The sequence below is a fragment of the Paramormyrops kingsleyae genome, chromosome 20 (assembly GCF_048594095.1).
Source record: "Paramormyrops kingsleyae isolate MSU_618 chromosome 20, PKINGS_0.4, whole genome shotgun sequence".
Taxonomy (NCBI): domain Eukaryota; kingdom Metazoa; phylum Chordata; class Actinopteri; order Osteoglossiformes; family Mormyridae; genus Paramormyrops; species Paramormyrops kingsleyae.
Window position 1 is genome coordinate 2,804,220 of NC_132816.1, and position 19,476 is coordinate 2,823,695.

General features: G+C 43.1%; 2 protein-coding genes across 2 annotated transcripts in view; both read right to left on the reverse strand.

The window, feature by feature from the left end:
- Window positions 1-19,476, reverse strand: part of LOC140581259 (uncharacterized) — a 149,361-nt gene that overhangs the window by 51,810 nt on the left and 78,075 nt on the right. The window contains exons 2-7 of the mRNA XM_072703395.1: window positions 7,756-7,821; window positions 7,490-7,607; window positions 7,279-7,415; window positions 5,917-6,051; window positions 5,556-5,661; window positions 4,658-5,449 (exon numbers count right to left, since the gene is read on the reverse strand). Coding sequence (XP_072559496.1) covers window positions 4,658-5,449; window positions 5,556-5,661; window positions 5,917-6,051; window positions 7,279-7,415; window positions 7,490-7,607; window positions 7,756-7,773 — 1,306 coding nt within the window. The 5' untranslated portion in view covers window positions 7,774-7,821. The remainder of the gene's footprint in view (window positions 1-4,657; window positions 5,450-5,555; window positions 5,662-5,916; window positions 6,052-7,278; window positions 7,416-7,489; window positions 7,608-7,755; window positions 7,822-19,476) is intronic.
- LOC140581270 (uncharacterized) overlaps window positions 1-19,476 on the reverse strand; it is a 147,159-nt gene that overhangs the window by 49,534 nt on the left and 78,149 nt on the right. The window lies entirely within an intron of this gene.

Here is a 19,476-nt window from a genome sequence, read left to right on the forward strand (position 1 = left end):
CCGAGTTTTGAAGCCGGAAGTGACAACATGCGTATTCCCATTTCTTGGAGATCCGAGAAATATCTCGGAGCAGCACAGAGAATCCCAAGTTCAGAATCTGAGATGGTTGCGCCTTTTATCAACAGAAGGGGAAGTTGTAAGTTGTATACTGTTTATGCACTACTTCTCATTTGTGGCTCATTAAATCGGCCGCAGACACTATACCGTCCAACTTATCTGTGGACGTGTTGCTATGGAGGTTTATACGTAAAGCACGGCACGTAATGTGTTATCAACTGATATTGCTAACAATGGCAATTAACCGGGCTAGAATTGGATTTCTTGATTAGTCGGATTATTTGTCGGATTTACAGTAGTTCGTGCTAATTGAAAGTGAACGAAGATAAAGACCATATAAACTGAGGTACCTTAAATCCTACAAGTTGTCCGGCTAAGCAAAAAATCTTGCTTTTTGATATGGGTCCATGGTATTGCACTTCTGTGACAGATGGAATGCATCAGACTCGTGTTCAAGATGTTCAATAAACATGTTAAGTGCATATATATTCCCTTTTTTCTTGAGTCTGTTTGCTCATGCAAAATGAAATGCGATTAATATAGATTAAAAATGAATATTTAATCGTGATTAATCGAAATTAATCCACAGCAACCCAGTGATTAATCTGATTTAAAAATTTAATCGTTTGACAGCACTAATATATTTATATATTAACCACCTCATCTCTCGAAGTCTGACACCAACCACCAAAGCAAATTCCTTGTATGTGTGAATGTACTTGGCAAACCCGATTCTGAAAACCCCAAACTTAATGGTAAGATACTCCAAATGTGGTATTACATATTGTGAAGATAAACAATTAAGCAAAGTATACCAAAAAGTGTTGACCAGTGTACAAGAGAAAAATAAATGTTCCTGGGATTCACTCACATTATCACAGAAAGAACAAATCTTCCAAGTCGTCTAAATAGTGGGAGAGTGTTTAGCTTTGTCGAAAGAAAAAATGGGTAGAACAAGCAACAACGGTAACATTCTAGCAGCTGGAGTTTTAGAAAGTTTTGACTGGTGTTTTTTTTTCTCCAAAATTTTACTTTAAATTACTGATTACTTAAGCTTAGACTGACTGTTAGGGTGACCACCTAATCCATGTCAGGAGGGACACTATGAGCTACAACAGGATTTGTAAACTACCATTTCATACATTTCAATTAAAGGGACCAGGATTTCACTTAAGCACTGGGTTCTTGCTGTATGCTGATTGGTCAGTCTCCCATAATCATGAATATGTGTCAGTAATGTTAATGCGAAACAGCTGGATGAGTCTTTCAATCTAGGAACTAACCAAACATTTTAGCAAAGCACAGAACCCTTTCAGCTTTAAAGTAGTTCGTAAAAGCTGAAGTAGCTCATAGTGTCCCTCCTGACATGGATTAGGTGGTCACCCTACTGACTGTCCGCAAACTCCCCTGTTCCAGAGTTCGTAGTTTCTAATTAATGTCATACAGATTTTGCTATTGAAAAAGAAAAAAATATTTATTTAGTTCCAAATCTGTTTAGCTTTAGTGAACTAGGCAGCTCTGTTACAAATGTTAGATGTGCTGTGAAATGAAGTAATTATTACTGTACATGACAATTATTCTTATTAATTATGCTAGTGGTACCTCAGAACTCAAACTTAATCCATTCAGAACTCCGGATCGAATCCTGATCGAATTTTCCACATAAGAAATAATGGAAGACCAATTAATTGGTTCCCGGCCCCAAAAAAATTACACCTAAATATGTTTTTTTTTTTTTATTTTTTTTTTTTAGTGTTTAAACACAAAATGAACCGGATAAAACAAGAAGAGCATATACTGTACTAAACACATCTAAGCACATTTATCAAAACAGTAATTTGTAAAATAAGAAAATAAATGTATCCAAGCAATGTGCAAAGTTAAAAACAATGGCTACGTTCACACTGCCATGCTGAAGTGACTCAAATCGGATTTTTTGCCTTAATGTGACACAGATCTGATCTTTACAGGGCTGTGTGGACACGCAAATCTGATCTTTTCAAATCGGATTTGTGCCACTTTCATATGTGGTACTAAATCTGATGTATATCCAATTCGCGGCCATGCGACCTGAATGTGAACGCTCAGATTGGAATTCATGTGGCTTTTTGCTTATACACATGCGCTAACATCATCAGCCTGCACCATGGATTTTTCATAGTTTGGAGAGCAGGGCTGAGTGAGTCTCTCAAAGTATAAGACAGTAGAGCATCTGCAGAGCACCATAATTACAGGAACTGCATCTCGGAGGATTATCTGTTGACAGATCATTTTCAGTCATTACATATTGTTAGATTTGGCTTACAAACTGTTGGCATGAGATGGAGTGTCATCCTTAGAATGACATTCTAATGCTGTGTTCAAATGAAACTCGTGATTATGACATGGGAAGTCATGTACGTGAGGTCGTGGGCTCTGACTTCCAGAAAAGTTTGCCATCCGAAGTCGTGAATACGATAGAAGGGGGCCGATCATGTGGACTCATCTCATGAACACGGTAAACACACCATTTGAACGCACCATAAAACACATGCAAGAACAACAAAAGGAATAACACAGAGGCCAACTGGAACGTGGCCATACTTTGCACATGCATAACAAATTTGAACATTGAACAGCTTGAACTGAAACCTTTTAGAACTGTTGAACTCGAACTCTGACAAATTACCACTGCTGCCCTACTTTTACACTATGGGGTTTATCGTGCTTCTTCATAGACCTGAAGCAAAATGCCCGTACAGCAACCTTTCCTGTTGTCCTGTCCCTGTTTGACACTAAGAATAGCAAACACAGAATAACACAGTATGTACTTATAACACATATAGAACATATTAAGTAGGTACTCTCCACTAGAATGACTAGGGATGGTAATAGATACTTCATTAGCACATACATATACTAACACTGTCTGGGAGTAATGTTAATGATAAGCTATAGTTAACGCTAGCCACAAAGTTAAAAGAATACAAAACTCACCTTCGTCTCCATGGATGTAAGAGGCATACATCTTAAAGCCCTTTTCTAATTTACTTGTAGGTGATTCAGAGGAGGATTTACAAAGACGATGAATGTCGCCGATTGCAATATTTGGCAGGTCCTGTCAACTTCGCGTGTAAAATGGTGCCATTTCTTACAGACCGGAAACGAGTGAGCCGCATTTCCACGAACGCAAAAGCTGATGTGCAAAGAGCCCATTCAGCACCCAGGGAGCAGTGCTTGGGGATGGTACCTTGATGGTCAGGGATTCGAACCAGCAACCTTTCAATTACAAGTGCACTTCCCTAACCATTACGCCACCACTGCCCTGTGTCACCTTGGTTGATTATTTTCAAAAAGTCTTAGTCTTCCTTGTAATGGATTGTAGAAAAGTAACTAAAAAGAACGCAATTGAAACCCTTTTTTGTAAACTGTACCCAACATAGTACACTTACACACTGTGTAAAAGAGAAATTGACTTACCTTTGTCTTCAATATGCCAAGTTTCAAAACATTTTAAGAAAAGACTCAAAAAACTCACCACGATAAAAGCTCATGCAATGAAAATTATTCTTCTTCAGATGCTTACACAATGTTCAAATAAAACTACAATATATAACACTCATATAGCCTCCTAAAAATTTAATATTTCATATGTTCCCAAATCAATTAATGAGCAGGAATGCTACCAATTCGGTCATTTTCCACCAACACTGACATCGGCACTTGTGGCCCTAGATAAGGAAAGGGCCTCTGTGTATTCTGCTTTGTCTTGCATGGAGCCTGAGGTCTGCAGCCAGCCTCTGACTGTAATGTCAGGATTCAGACTTCTTCCTCAGAATTCTCTGATTATTATTTCACGTGGCCCGAATCCTCTTCTGTAAAATACACAACTGTGTCATTTTTCAGTAGTTTATAAAACTGGTTTGCAGCCGAAGACTACCTTTAATATATACTGTAACTATTAAAACACTGCCTCCAAATCTTTATTAAACAAATCCTAAACATCAACAGGACTAATGAGGGGGACCCAACATACTGGTATTTCACAAATACAATTCAGAAAAATTCAAGAACCAACTTACTGGACTAACTGTGATAATGAACTGTCAAGTGAGTGCTTCTTAATGTGTCCTAATCGAGATCATCACTGGGAGCACTGGTAGGGCCTCTCTCCTGTGTGAATCCGCTGGTGCATCTTTAGGGTTCCTGACTTACTAAAGCTCTTCCCACACTGGGAGCACTGGTAGGGCCTCTCTCCTGTGTGAATCCGCTGGTGCTTCTTTAGGGTTCCTGACTTACTAAAGCTCTTCCCACACTGGGAGCACTGGTAGGGCCTCTCTCCTGTGTGAATCCGCTGGTGACTCTCTAGGTGTCCTAATTGACTGAAGCTCTTCCCACACTGGGAGCACTGGTAGGGCCTCTCTCCTGTGTGAATCCGCTGGTGTTTCTTTAGGGTTCCTAACTCACTAAAGCTCTTCCCACACTGGGAGCACTGGTAGGGCCTCTCCTGTGTGAATCCGCTGGTGGATCTTTAGGTTTCCTGACTGAATAAAGCTCTTCCCACACTGAGAGCACTGGTAGGGCCTCTCTCCTGTGTGAATCTGCTTGTGCGTCTTTAGGCTTTCTAAACGTTTGAAGCTCTTTCCACACTGGGAGCACTGGTAGGGCCTCTCTCCTGTGTGAATCCGCTGGTGTTTCTTTAGGGTTCCTAACTCATTAAAGCTCTTTCCACACTGGGAGCACTGGTAGGGCCTCTCTCCTGTGTGAATCCGCTGGTGTTTCTTTAGGGTTCCTAACTCACTAAAGCTCTTCCCACACTGGGAGCACTGGTAGGGCCTCTCTCCTGTGTGAATCCGCTGGTGGATCTTTAGGTTTCCTGACTGAATAAAGCTCTTCCCACACTGAGAGCACTGGTAGGGCCTCTCTCCTGTGTGAATCCGCTGGTGTGTCTTTAGGCTTCCTAACTCACTAAAGCTCTTCCCACACTGGGAGCACTGGTAGGGCCTCTCTCCTGTGTGAATCCGCTGGTGTGTCTTTAGGTTTCCTAACTGACTGAAGCTCTTCCCACACTGGGAGCACTGGTGGGACGACTTCTCTGTGTGAGGCTGCCTGTGTATTTTACAGTCTCTGTTTATATTGAAAGTCATCTCACCCTGGGAACCCTGTTGTGCTGTCAGTGTGTCTGTACTGGCTTCTTCCAGGGACCTGATTGTGTCTGTACTGGGCTGAGCAGCACAGGGACCAGCAGAAGTTGGCGAATCCTGGGTTGTGTAGACAGATCCAGTCCTCAGCTGTCTGACATACTCCTTGGGGTGAGATATTTTGATATGTCTGTGCAGGTCAATGTCTGCAGTGTAGGAGAATGGATCCTGAGAGCAAGCAAAAGCTTTGGAGGATTCATCCACTCTCCTTGCTGGGGGAAGATGGAGACAGCAGTCAGTACTGAAGTACAAACTATTGCCTCCAAATACACCAAAACCATTGAGGTTTTGATGGTATATATTAATAGCTAAAATCACCTGGGTTTGGAGGTTTCACACACTCTTTGCTCCTCCCATCAGTGTGTAACGAAAGAGAACCAGTCAGCTCCTCCTCAGTCACATCCTGAAACGCTGCGTCCTTCATCTTCAGCCATAAAAACCAAACAAGGCAGAATAAGCCGTTCACTTCATAAATTTTATACAGGCTGTTCTATTTGCTTAAAAGAGAAATAGCAGCAGATAGCAAACTAAAATCATTTTCAAGCCACACAAACTGTACTTTTTTCCTTTTCTGGCATAACCTATATTTGGCTGCTTTTGTGATTAACACACAAAAATTAAACCACCTCTGAATGGACAAGTGACATTTGTGAAGAGACCCACATACACTCCATTTCACCTTTCGGGGGCTCTCGTTCACAGTCCCTTCAACCTCAGATACCAGGAATTCCCCCTCCTCTTTGTTACCCTCTTCGACTCCCTGCTGGGAAGGTTTCTGGTTCGTGTGGCAGCTGGTTTCACTGCAGGAAGGCGTCTGCTGAAACCAAAATGAAATTAAACACTGAGACAGTGCCAGTTAGTCAGTGTGTTGTAATGCACAGCCAGCAACAGCTTGAGTTGACCACAAACAGACCCTCCTTCCCTGGTCTGTGGCATATGATTCTGACCCCACAGCAGGGGTTTCGTTCTGATCAGACCACCAGAATACAGATTGGAAAACTCCTGGATGCTGAAGACACAAATGAAGATTTCACGCAGACTGTGTCACCCTAGGGTATATCCACAACGCTCCTACTTAGTGTTCTGGTCATCTATAGCTGCTTTCAACAACGCTCAAACTATTTCCGGAACCAGAACTATTCCCAGAACCAGTTACCTTTGTCATGTTTACACAGTAAGAACGCAGCACAATTGTAGTTCTTTGGAGGCAGTTCCAGAACTCTTTTCTAGTACCTACTGCAGACTAAGTATGATATGCTCAAACACAAACTACTGGGGAGGCACTTAGAGCGATTAACTTGCTGAATGGTCGACCACAAGCACCAGCACAAACTTGGAAGTTACAAAGAAGTGCAGAAAATGAGATGCAGCAGAGCAAAAATTGAGCAGACACAATTGGGGTACAAAAATAATTCCATTTATGTATCAAGTAATACATTTTTTGCTTGCATCTCCAAATGTCTGCATCAGAAAATTCTATCACTACCTAATATAGTTTTGTCAAAAAAGGCTGGTAGTGAAACTTGCCATCGCTTACTAGCAAGACAATGTTACATATTTTTTTTATTCTGCGGAGTATGAAAGCTCGATCTGCTGGCCAGATTTAATAAAAATCATGAACATGTCATGGGTTATATTAGCAAAAATATAAATAAAAGGCAGTGTTGTTTTGATCACGATTGAGCACCCAATAAACTGACAACTAAAAGGACTCATCCAGCCTCCGTTATTTTGGCATGGCGGTCAAGTTTTGTATGAAAATTATGTGCAACGTCAAACTTACAAACTTTTTGCACCTTCCATGCTTTAGCAATAAGGTCCTAGTTCCTGATGCGTGTTGTGAAAGCCGTACACAAAAACGGCCTGGAGATACAAAAGTTCCTGGCCGAGACAGCCCAGGAACTTATAAACCAAAGGTCCCTGAAGTTCAGTGTGAAAGTGCCTTGTGCTTGAACGACACAGACAAATGCCTGATGCTGTGCCTGAAGGAATCACCCATCACAGCAGAAGCCCTCCAACTGGCTGTTTCACCTCGGCTCACCTTGATGCCCGGGCTCCTCCTCAGAAGGTGAAGAATCCACTTCTCTGAATCGCTGCGTTTGTCAATGCCCGGACATTCCGCCATCACCCTGCTGGATCGGTTTCTTCTCATGAACACTGGGGTGATGGGATTCAACCCTAGAGAAAACACAGTTGTGGACTATTGCACTCTTGGTACTCGTCCAAGTCTAATGCCGGAGCCTGAGGCTTACCCATATCCAACATGGCTTGGTGGTTCGTCTTCATGTTCCTGTAGTGCACCTTCTCGCATCTCTGCAGCCGAACCCATTCAGCCTCTGAGAAATAGGCCCGGATATCTGAGTAATCCTCCTGCATGGGGACAGGGCCTTTCATGAAGCTGCTTCATGCTTTACAGAGCAGGCACACCACCACCAAAAAGCCACTGCACCCACTGGCCATGTCAGATATAACAGGCTGTCCTCAGTTTTAGCTGCCAGTTCTCCCCCAATTGCCTTACCTCATCTGACAAACTCATGCCCAAAGTCCTTTCTATCTTGTGCGGCGACCAAGTCCACGTTCCCACCTGAAATGTGTAACAAAATGTCAAATATGCAGAGGGGGGTAGGGGCGCACTACACTTAATCAAGTAACTTGAGGAAAAAATAATCTACTTTCAATGTAATAAGTGAATATTCTGCAGTTTTACTTGAGTATATCTGCAAAATGCAATGCCTACTCTCCTGCATCTCACCTTTTGTCGACTTAAGGCTGTTACCAGTGGTATTCAGCCACCCCATCAGTATCATCCCCCCCCCCCCTCCCCCTAATGTTCCATGCAAACCACACCCAAGATCGATTTCACTGGGTAACAGTATGAGAGCACTAATTCAAACTGCAGCGTGAATGTATTTCGCAGTCCACTTTTTTCCTTGACATAAGGGAAAGCCGGGGTCCCGCCAGAAAAAGAAGCCTACTCCGGCTAAGAATAACTCAGTTTAACTGACAGCAAATGTAATTGGGCTCAGATCGGGAACACAGGTGTAAGGAATCCACTTGCAGAGTCTTGTTTCAGCAAAATGGTGGTTTATTGAACAGTATAATATAATGTAATACAGTGGAGACATACACTGGGTATTGAAAGGCAGCTCAAATACAAATTGACAGTTCTTGATCCCCCTTTATACCCCAACAAGGTGCTGTGTGTAGGTGTTGTGAGTACATTTGCATATAAAGAGCAACCTCCTGCAGTGTGAGGATCCTGAGGCAGGGGCAGGACAGGACGGAGACTTCCCATTAGAGCAAATGGTAGCTCAGCCACTGTAAATGTAATTACTTCCTTATCACCCTAATGGCACCCACTGGAACACCAATTCTCTCCCTGACCTCCCCCACGATCATAAATTGCTAACACTGTCTGTATTCAAATGATCAACCAAGAACATTGGAGGATCTTTACTGCTTTTCCTTACACAGGATTAAACTTTGGTTTAACCTGAGACTTGATATTTGATAAGGAACGATTTTCTTCACTTACACCAGCTCCAATGATCTTAGTTTGACTCCCAAAGTTTACTTATTCAGATGATGCAATACAAAATACAGCTGCCATTGTCAATAAAAAAAAGTGCTAGCGGCACACAAGGTTTTTTATTATTATATATTAGTGCTGTCAAATGATTAAATTTTTAATCAGATTAATCACAGGGTTCCTATGGATTAATTTTGATTAATCATGATTAAATATAATTCATTTTTAATCTATATTAATCACATTTAATTTTGCATGAGCAAACAGACTCAAGAAAAAAGGGAATATATATGCACTTAACATGTTTATTGAACATCTTGAACATGAGTCGGATGCATTCCATCTGCCACAGAAGTGCAATACCATGGACCCATATCAAAAAGCAAGATTTTTTGCTTAGCCGGACAACTTGTCGGATTTAAGGTACCTCAGTTTAAATGGTCTTTATCTTCGTTCGCTTACAATTAGTACGAACTACCGTAAATCCGACAAATAATCCAACTAATCATGAAGTCCAATTCTAGCCCGGTTAATTGCCATTGTTTGCAATATCAGTTGATAACACATTACGTGCGGTGCTTTACATATAAAACTCCGTAGCAACGCTGGTCCCTGTGCTCCTTCATCAGTGCCCACAACGGTGCCACTTTCACAGCATAGTCCTCAATCCAATACCAAGTTGGACGGTATAGCGTGTGCGACCGATTTAATGAGCCACAAATGAGAAGTAGTGCTTAAACAGTATAAGACTACAACTTTCCCTTCTGTTGATAAAGGGCGCAGCCATCTTGGTTTCTGAACTCGGGATCCTCTGAGCTGCTCCGAGATATTTCTCGGATGTCCGAGAAACGCCAAGAGCAGAGAAACGGGAGCGCATGTAGTCACTTCCGGCTTCAAAACTCCGGAATCCGACTCGGAATACAAGTTCCGAGGGGAAATGGAACGCACTAAAACTACCCGAAATGGGTTGACAGAGACATTTCAGTGATTTTGAATCATTCTGCGCTGCAGATGGGATAATTGTGTTAAAAATTTTAATCAGATTAATCATGATGATGGATTAATCCGCGTTAACCCGTTAATTTTGACAGTCCTATTATATATATAAAATTTTATTTTTTTGCCAAGTATGGTATTTATTTTACATAAAAAAAACAGGAAATGCCGTGTGTGTGTGTGTGTGTGTGTGTATATATATATATATATATATATATATAGCATAAAGTTAGGAATACTTTATATATATCCCACGTATTTATACAACATTCTGCTGTTAGCCAATGATTATCTATACTGTGGTTTTCCCGTGCTGTTTTTGATTGTCAAAAAGATATATGGTATTTTATTTGCACAGTTTGTGTTTGTTTTATTTGGAGAGCATATTTTAATCTTAGATTTGATTTTTTATCTGTGCTGTTGATTAGAAAAGTCCGCAACTGTAAAGCTTGTTAATAACCAATTCCGATTTTGTAAACCAACAAGCTACTCCATTAGTCTTTTTTTCTAGATACTTTTACTCTCATTAAAGTAGTGAGATTGTTGATTACTTTTACGCCGACTTCAGTTTATAAAATAATGAAGTAGCTGTACTTTTACTAGAGTACAGAATTCGACTACTCTACCCACTTCTACAAACATATAAGCATGTTTTCCGTAACTAAATGTCTCCTGGCGGAATGCGAAACTAGCTAGCTACATTAGCACTCACAGCTACGAACCCATCCCCCACAAACGCCTTACCGTGCCACAAATGCCTCCTCCTGACAGTGACTCGAAAGTTGTTTCCCCAAACAGTATTTTCCTGTTCAGTCGTGATTAAACCCACGATTGAAATGTCTGCTGACTGCTGCAGCCTGGCCGAATAATTAGAAGGCTCTGGCTGCACACCTTCACCAGGAGGTTCTCCACTAGAGGGCCGGAAACACGTGATCTTCACAAGCGAGTCCGGACATGACGTTGTGCAAACTACGCCATGGAGGCAGTACCAGATATCACATGATCTCCACACACAGCCCGGAGTCCCCGGACTTGTCAGTGGGAGAGTGTTTTTTTTTCTTTTCTGTTAAGTAAAGTTTTTTAAAAAATAAAATAAACTCCTTTATTTCGTCTTCAACAATATACAATATCTACGGAAGAGGATTAGGGGGACAGCACGGGTAAATCAAAACAGGCCAAACATAAGAGTACAAAGTTTACAAGTACTTTTGGTCTTCACCTTCTTTTAAGAATTAAAAAATAAAACTAAATCTTTTTTAAAAGCTACAAAGTTGGGGAGGACCTTCATATATCTACATTTATGTAAATAAAATTTAGCAATTAAAGTAATATTGTTGAGCAAGAATTCAGTATCCTTCTCTTCTGGGAGCTCCGCCAGGGCTAGGGTGACCAGACAATCCATGTCAGGGAGGACACTTTGGGTTTTACAAACTACTTTCTAATTGAAAGGCTCCTGTGCTCGGCTAAATAGTTTAGCTCTTCTTGTGCTTTGACTGGTTTGTTTCCTTGACTGAAGGACTCATCCAGCTGTTTCACATTAGGATTAGTGACACATGCATGATTATAGGAGACTGACCAATCAGCACACAGCAAGAGCTGAGTGCTCAAGTGAAATCCAGGTCCGTTTAATTGAAATGGTAATTTACAATTCCTATCCTAGCTCAGAGTGTCCTCCCTGACATGGATTATCTGGTCACCCTGTGGGCCAGGGCCATCTGAGTCAAGGGCATCTGCATCCTCTGTGTCGTTTGCAGTGACTATCTGTCTCCCCTGCGGTACTCTAGTGCAGTGCCTCAAATGGTACCACGTATTACTCCCTTCTACCTGCACCGCTGTGGCTGTGGCTATAGCTCCGCCAACTGAGCTGAACACGGCTGTGACGCCAGCTCTGAAACGAGAGTGTAAAAATCATCACCCTGAGCCTGAACCAAGTCTCCATCTCTCCAGCACGAGCCATCCACAAACAAAACCATCTCACTATTGTCAATGGGAGAGCTCTCCAAGTCTGGTCTCAGTTCAGTGTAGACCCAAGACTCTGCCATACACTCATGTGGCTGCCCCTCATCCTCCAGGGGAATGCTGTCTGCAGGGTTCACTGTAGTGCAGCGCTTTATGGTCACATCCGAGTAAGTGACAAATGCAAAGTACGCTAACTGCCGTGCCGGGGTCAACACAAACTTGCCTTTGTGAATAAGGTCCACCACCTTATGTGAAGTATAATTTGTCACTGGATAACCCATTGTGATGGCAGTGGCCTTTTCATAAGCTAAATATGCAGCCACCACACCCTGGGAACATGGTGGGTATCCCTGAGCCACATTATCTAGCTTCATGCTGTAATATGCCAATGGCTGCTTCCGTCTGCCGGGACAGAGGTCCTGGGTCAGCAGGGCCGTCCCAAAGCCGTCCTTCCTTTTCCCGACATACAGATAAAATGGCTTAATTCAGTGGTTCCCAAACTTTTTCCAGCCGCGTACACCCTGCTAGCAACGACTCTTAATTATTGTCTATAAATAGATTGCAATACCGCATGCATAAAAATAAATACTGAACAGTCGATTATTTCTCACCACCAAATGAATTTATTAATATATTTTAGTAATAGATTGTTGCTATCCGGTGGGAGAATTTCACAGTAGGGATGGGCATGGAAAAGGTTTTTGGTTCCCGTCCCATCCCATTCATGTTGGAGGCTTTCCATTCCCGTCCAATTTAACCGGCAAATATTCAAAACCTATTCCCATCCCGTTCAGTCCCGTGGGATGTCATTCCCGTACCGTCCCATTCCAGTCAAATTTCAAAAAATCTTCTACCGCTCCCGTGTTTTTCATATATTTCCGTTAGCGCTTGTTTTCCGCGACCAGAGTGGCAGATATTTTTGACTAGGGTCCTGGGAAAGTTGCACCAGCATCATACTGGTGCATGCCATGGCAGAATTTCAGAATAGAAAGATACGCAGGACTTTATTTAATGTGCGGTTAGACGCTGTTAGAGACAGTTAAGTTATCTGTGACAAAGCTCTCCAGTGAGTGTCATGCCCCGATCGTCCGCTCCTTCCGTGTGCCAAGCCCCCTTGTTAACCCTGTGTGGATTCCCCGTGTTTACCAGCTGTTCCTGATTGTTGTCAAACTTGTCATTAGTCCATTGTATTTAGTCCGTGTTTCCGTTTGTTTCTCCAGTCCTGTCATTGTATTGTAATTCTGCTTTACCGCTAGTGTGTGTTCCTTTTGCTCATTAAACCCCGCATTTCCCCGATCCTATGTCTCCTCGCCTCTGCTTCCCCGGTCAGCGTTGTGACAGTGAACCTACCTCCATGCTGCAATGTGAACATTTGCCATGTTCCTAAAAATTCTGTTTATTGCACAGTGTCTGACCACACAGACCTAGATCATACTGGGCATATCAACTGGACATATTTTCCACTATTACAGATTGATGTCTTGCATATACTGATTTTATCGATTACTCAAGAACATACAATATAATTAATTCCAATTGTTTTCACTGTAAAAATAATTCCCATGGTTGTTCATATTCTCATTCTTACTTAATATTTACTTTTTAATAATATATATAACGAACCGAATCAGGCTTAATCAAGATAGGTGATCTATCACTTTAACGGTCCCCAAAATTAACCTCCTGGACCGGACAAATACAAATTAACGAATGATTAAACATTATATGCGTCTCTTTTTGTATGTTTTCTAAATAAGACCGCGTGCCCATACCCAACTGTAATAGCGATTAAAGCGATCTATTCTTTTAGTATTTATGTTAAAGCAAGACATTTATTTTATTACTGTTGTGGGATTAATCTTTGGAAACACTTAAATTTAATAAGCACAAAAACACGACTGTATTTTGTGTTTTACGGCTTTTTTGGAGGTCACAGACTCTGCTGTTGTGAGAATTACTGACTGTCTTGTTGTTCGAATTCGTGATTCCCCCTGCTCCCTCGCGTACCCCCTACAGCCTCTTGTGTACCCCAGAGGGTACGCGTACCCTAGTTTGGGAACCGCTGGCTTAATTTAAATGATACTTCATTGATCCCCATGGGGAAATTGTTTTTACGCCTCCCTCAACTAGCTTTTTGCAGAGTAAGTTGTCTGTAAAGGGCAGCCACCTGTTGGGGTGCCCAGGGAGCTGAGGGATAAGGGACTTGCTCAAGGACCCACAGATGTGCTGAGGCTGGGTTTGAACCAGCGCCTTTGTGATTACAGGTACGCAGGCTTAGCCCACTGAACCACACGCTGCCCAGTGTAATCAGGAAGGCCCAGAGCAGGTGCTCTCTGTAGCTCCTGCTTGATGGATTCAAATGCTACTGAGGCCTCATTTGTCCAAATGAAGGAGGCCTTCAAATTAGTGCGGCCCTCCTCCTTCATCAGTGCCCACAACGGTGCCACTTTCACAGCATAGTCCTCAATCCAATCCATGCTGAAGCCTGTCATCCCTAGAAAAGTCAGTATTTGTGACAGTCATGGGTTTCGGAGCCTTAGTGATCCCCTCTAGCTGCTCTGTTGCTATAGCTTTCCTCCCATGGCTGATCTCACGCCCCAAGTACGTAACCTTCTCTTGGCAGTACTGTAGCTTGACCTTAGACACCTTATGCCCCCCTTCAGCAGCTGCACTGAGTCTTGGTGGCAGTCTGCCAGCGTGTCAGCACACAGCAATAGATCATCCACGTACTGTATCACTGTACTTTTTAAATTCAGTCCATCTAAATCTGCCCTAAGCACCTGATTAAACACATGTGGCGAGTGATTAAATCTCTGCTGCATCCTCGTGTAGTTATACTGCTGACCCCTGTAGGTGAAAACAAACAGAAACCGTGACTGTTCTGCAAGGGGCACACTGAAAAATGCTGAACACAAATCCACAACCGTAAACCATTTTGCAGTGGGGGGCACATTTGCCAACAGTGTGTGTGGATTGGGAACTTCTGCTGTCTGATCCTCCACTACCTCATTCACTGCATGCAGATCATGAACCAGCCCCCACTTTTCACCTCCTGCCTTTGACACAGGCAAGAGGGGGGGTGTTGCAGCAGATTATGGTAGGCACCAACATCCCTGCATCCAGTAACCCCTCTATTGTTTCCCTTATTCCTTCCTCGGCCTCAGGTTTCAAGGGGTACTGATTTTTCCAGGGTGGTGTGCACCCTGGTTTGAGATAAATCTCCACTGGGCTAGCTGAATTTACTAGGCCTACATCTGTGTCATGGGTGGTCCACACCTCCTCAGGCACTTCTCTTTCCATTTCCTTCCAGCATTCCTCTGTACTTTCTTTTGCATCACACTGCACCCCTATCATGCTCCACAACCACGAATCTCTTTTGTCAAACTTCAAATCACCTACAATCTCTGCGCTCCACTGAATCCTTAACAACTTTTCTCCTGCCGCTGCCTGCACTCCTTCACACACCGTCGGCACCCAAACCACCTGCTTTGCTCACCCCATAATTTCTCCCAGATCCAGCATGGACTGGTTAAAAGCCACTGCTTTGTGGGGTTCCATGTCTGGTATGTTGTACCATTCTCCCATCATTCCTGTCCTCCGTATCTGAATGTCTACTCCCTCAGGCCCTAATATTATCCCATCTGTTATCATGCACATCCTTTCTTTCTCTCAGTCAGGCAGAGAATCTATCAGCTGATCCCACTCATCCTTTACTTCAGGATCACTGAATTCTCCCCATCGCAACAAACAAGTACACTCACCTAAAGGATTATTAGGAACACCATACTAATATGGTATTTGACCCCCTTTCGCCTTCAGAACTGCCTTAATTCTACGTGGCATTGATTCAACAAGTTGCTGAAAGCATTCTTTAGAAATGTTGGCCCATATTGATAGGATAGCATCTTGCAGTTGATGGAGATTTGTGGGATGCACATCCAGGGCACGAAGCTCCCGTTCCACCACATCCCAAAGATGCTCTATTGGGTTGAGATCTGATGACTGTGGGGGCCATTTTAGTACAGTGAACTCATTGTCATGTTCAAGAAACCAATTTGAAATTATTCGAGCTTTGTGACATGGTGCATTATCCTGCTGGAAGTAGCCATCAGAGGATGGGTACATGGTGGTCATAAAGGGATGGACATGGTCAGAAACAATGCTCAGGTAGGCCGTGGCATTTAAAGGATGCCCAATTGGCACTAAGGGGCCTAAAGTGTGCCAAGAAAACATCCCCCACACCATTACACCACCACTACCAGCCTGCACAGTGGTAACAAGGCATGATGGATCCATGTTCTCATTCTGTTTACGCCAAATTCTGACTCTACCATTTGAATGTCTCAATAGAAATCGAGACTCATCAGACCAGGCAACATTTTTCCAGTCTTCAACTGTCCAATTTTGGTGAGCTCGTGCAAATTGTAGCCTCTTTTTCCTATTTGTAGTGGAGATGAGTGGTACCCGGTGGGGTCTTCTGCTGTTGTAGCCCATCCGCCTCAAGGTTGTGCGTGTTGTGGCTTCACAAATGCTTTGCTGCATACCTCGGTTGTAACGAGTAGTTATTTCAGTCAAAGTTGCTCTTCTATCAGCTTGAATCAGTCGGCCCATTCTCCTCTGACCTCTAGCATCAGCAAGGCATTTTCGCCCACAGGACTGCCGCATACTGGATGTTTTTCCCTTTGCACACCATTCTTTGTAAATCCTAGAAATGGTTGTGCGTGAAAATCCCAGTAACTGAGCAGATTGTGAAATCCTCAGACCGGCCCGTCTGGCACCAACAACCATGCCACGCTCAAAATTGCTTAAATCACCTTTCTTTCCCATTCTGACATTCAGTTTGGAGTTCAGGAGATTGTCTTGACCAGGACCACACCCCTAAATGCATTGAAGCAACTGCCATGTGATTGGTTGATTAGATAATTGCATTAATGAGAAATTGAACAGGTGTTCCTAATAATCCTTTAGGTGAGTGTATGTTTGTCCTGTGTCCAATTCAGCCTATTGCTATATTGTCCCTGTATAAATGGGCCCCACTGTTCTAGAATTTCCCAAACTTTTCCAGTAACGTCTTCAATCCCGTATGAACTATACTGTCCCCTATTGAACAACAGATTTTGTCGCAGAAGGCTGTACTGTCCACTGAGCACCTCTATGCCCCCCTCTGTACATTTAATGTCTATCTGCAGCTGACACAAAGCATCGCTGCCTAATAAATTCACTGGGATATGCTCTGATATTAGTATGGGCATATTTACATTTTTGTCCCCTATCTTAATCTCCACTGGAGCAGATTTAGATATATGCTGCACTTGTCCTGAGAATCCTATGGTCCTGACCTTTTCAGCGGACCAGGGGATATGACTGGCATCTTTTAGTCCTACAAAAGTTTAGGTGGCTCCAGTGTCTATCATCATTGGTATTACTTTGCCATTTATTTGAACCTGCAGCATCGGCTCAGCCTCAGACCCCTTACTCAACATTGGCATCTGAGGTCCCCCTTCAGGATTCTCTGGGCATCCCTAGAATAAACGTCCCTGGGCCCACAGGTTGATCGGACCCCGTGGTCTGTTAATCTGCACCTGCGGATTGCCACCCCTGCCTCTATTTGGCATTGGGCCCGCAGGGCCTCCCGGATTAACCGGGCCTGCAGGACGTCTCGGGCTCTCCCCTTGAAAGGGTGGATTCGGGCAGACTCTACAGGTGTGTCCGGGCTGGTTACAGTTCCAGCACACCAGTTTGGGTGGCCTGTTCCCCAGTCCTCCCATAGACTGGGATTGCCTAATTTGTGGGAAATTAGGTGCCCTCTGATCACCTCCCCACCTATCATATCTACTGTCTTTGTTCCAATCAGGGACTGGAGGTCAATTGGTATCCTGGGGGCCCCAGCGACAGGAGACTGTCGGCTGTCCACAGGCTGCCCCCTGGGGGCTTGGGTCCGGAGAGACCACTGGTGCCTGGACTTTTTTCTTTTTAGCGGTCAGCTCCTCCAGCTGCATCTGATTCAATTTCTTTGCCAGTTCCCTCTCACACTCTTTAGCACAGTCCTCCTCCTCTCTGTACAAGTCAATAGCATGGATCAGCTGCTCACGGTACTGTTCCTCAGGCATAGTAACGAGCCCCACAACTTGCCTTAGCCTGCTTCTCACTGGCTTAGGGAGCGCGTCCTGCAGTGCCCTCCGGTACAGACCCCTGAATGCCGGATTCTGCAGGTCCTGCTCTGTCTCAGTGTGCCATCGCTTTTCTTGAGCTTGCAGATAGGCAGCTGGGCTCTCCTCCTCCTTGATGGGTTCCACCTTCATTTCAAACACACTCAGCCGTGGAGGAAACATTAGTCACAGCTGGTGCCAGCAGTTAGCACGGTAACTGTCAAAGTGACATGCATCATTCACAGGAGTCCCTGTCGCCGCTACCAGGCCACTGCTTCGCAGCAGTCTCTCCATTCTGTCTGCCCCCAAAACGCGAGCCAGAACCACCTTTATGTCCCCTATCGCCAGGAGCCGACCCATAGTTTCCTCCTCAAATGCTTTTATCCATTTTCCGGCCCCTTCTGTAATGTAATTTTGATAGTGTTTAAACAAATATGTTTATTTAGATGTGAAGTGTATTTTATGTATGAGGTGAAACATTAAGTGTATTTCCCCCCCTTTTTTCAGTTTCTTACTTGTTGTTCATTTCAAATTCAGATTCTCATTTTTGCAACAGTGTTACTGAGTTTTTTTGAGTAGTTAAATGTCTCCTATTTCTTTGAACTGTGCTCCATAGGTTTTCTTCCATTCCCTCTGCCGATGCTAGTCAAGTTGAGGTCAAGCCGCCCATCATCTCCTGCAGGTGACCAACTATATCACATACATACAGTCACATTTTGAGGCACAGAATGCACCTGTACCCTGATTTTGAAACTTGTTGCTTGAGCTTTATTTCCACCTGATGTCCTGTCGACTAACGCATTAAGATTTAGAAATGACACTCTATAGGCACCCCCAGTATCATCCAGCACACATGTTGAATTCCTTTCCTCCTCTATCGCATAGTCTGAAAACTGTATTCCCAGTTTACTTTCAGACGTGCTACTTCATACTCTTCAGTGACAGACCATGTAAGATACCACCACACACACACAAACACAGATCAATGTATATTCAGAGATTAGTAAAATAAATGTACTTTTTTATGTTCAGACCTGTACCTGGTTCCACTGGCTCCAACTTTTGCTGATCACCTGTTTTCCTTTAACCATCCAAACTATTATGTAAGTTGACTTATTTTCAATGTCTTGCTATTTGACGCTTGGTCTCCGCACACACGTAAATTTTATTTTATTTTTTTTATTATTGCATGATGCATTATTTTTTAATAAATACAATTGATATTGAATTAAACAATTTATTCCATGCAAGCTTGTCACAATGTTTTTGAATATATTTTTTACATTTTTCATATGACTGGAATTTTTGTAATGACAAATAAAAAATGTTATGTGTTCTCTGGATGAGATTGAGATTCAGAAATGTAAAATTTTTTTTTTTAAATAAACAGTTTTGAAGACGAGAAATGTGTGGGGATTTATTTGGGTCATGTCTGTGTCACGTTCAGCTCCGAATGATCCTCGTGTGTGCCACGCCCCCTCATTACCTCATGTCGATTCCTGATTGTTCCCACCTATGTCTAGTTAATTCCAACCTGTCCTGTGTATATCGGTCCGCGTCTCCCACTATCCCCCAGATCAGTCATTGACGTTAGTTGTGTGGTGTT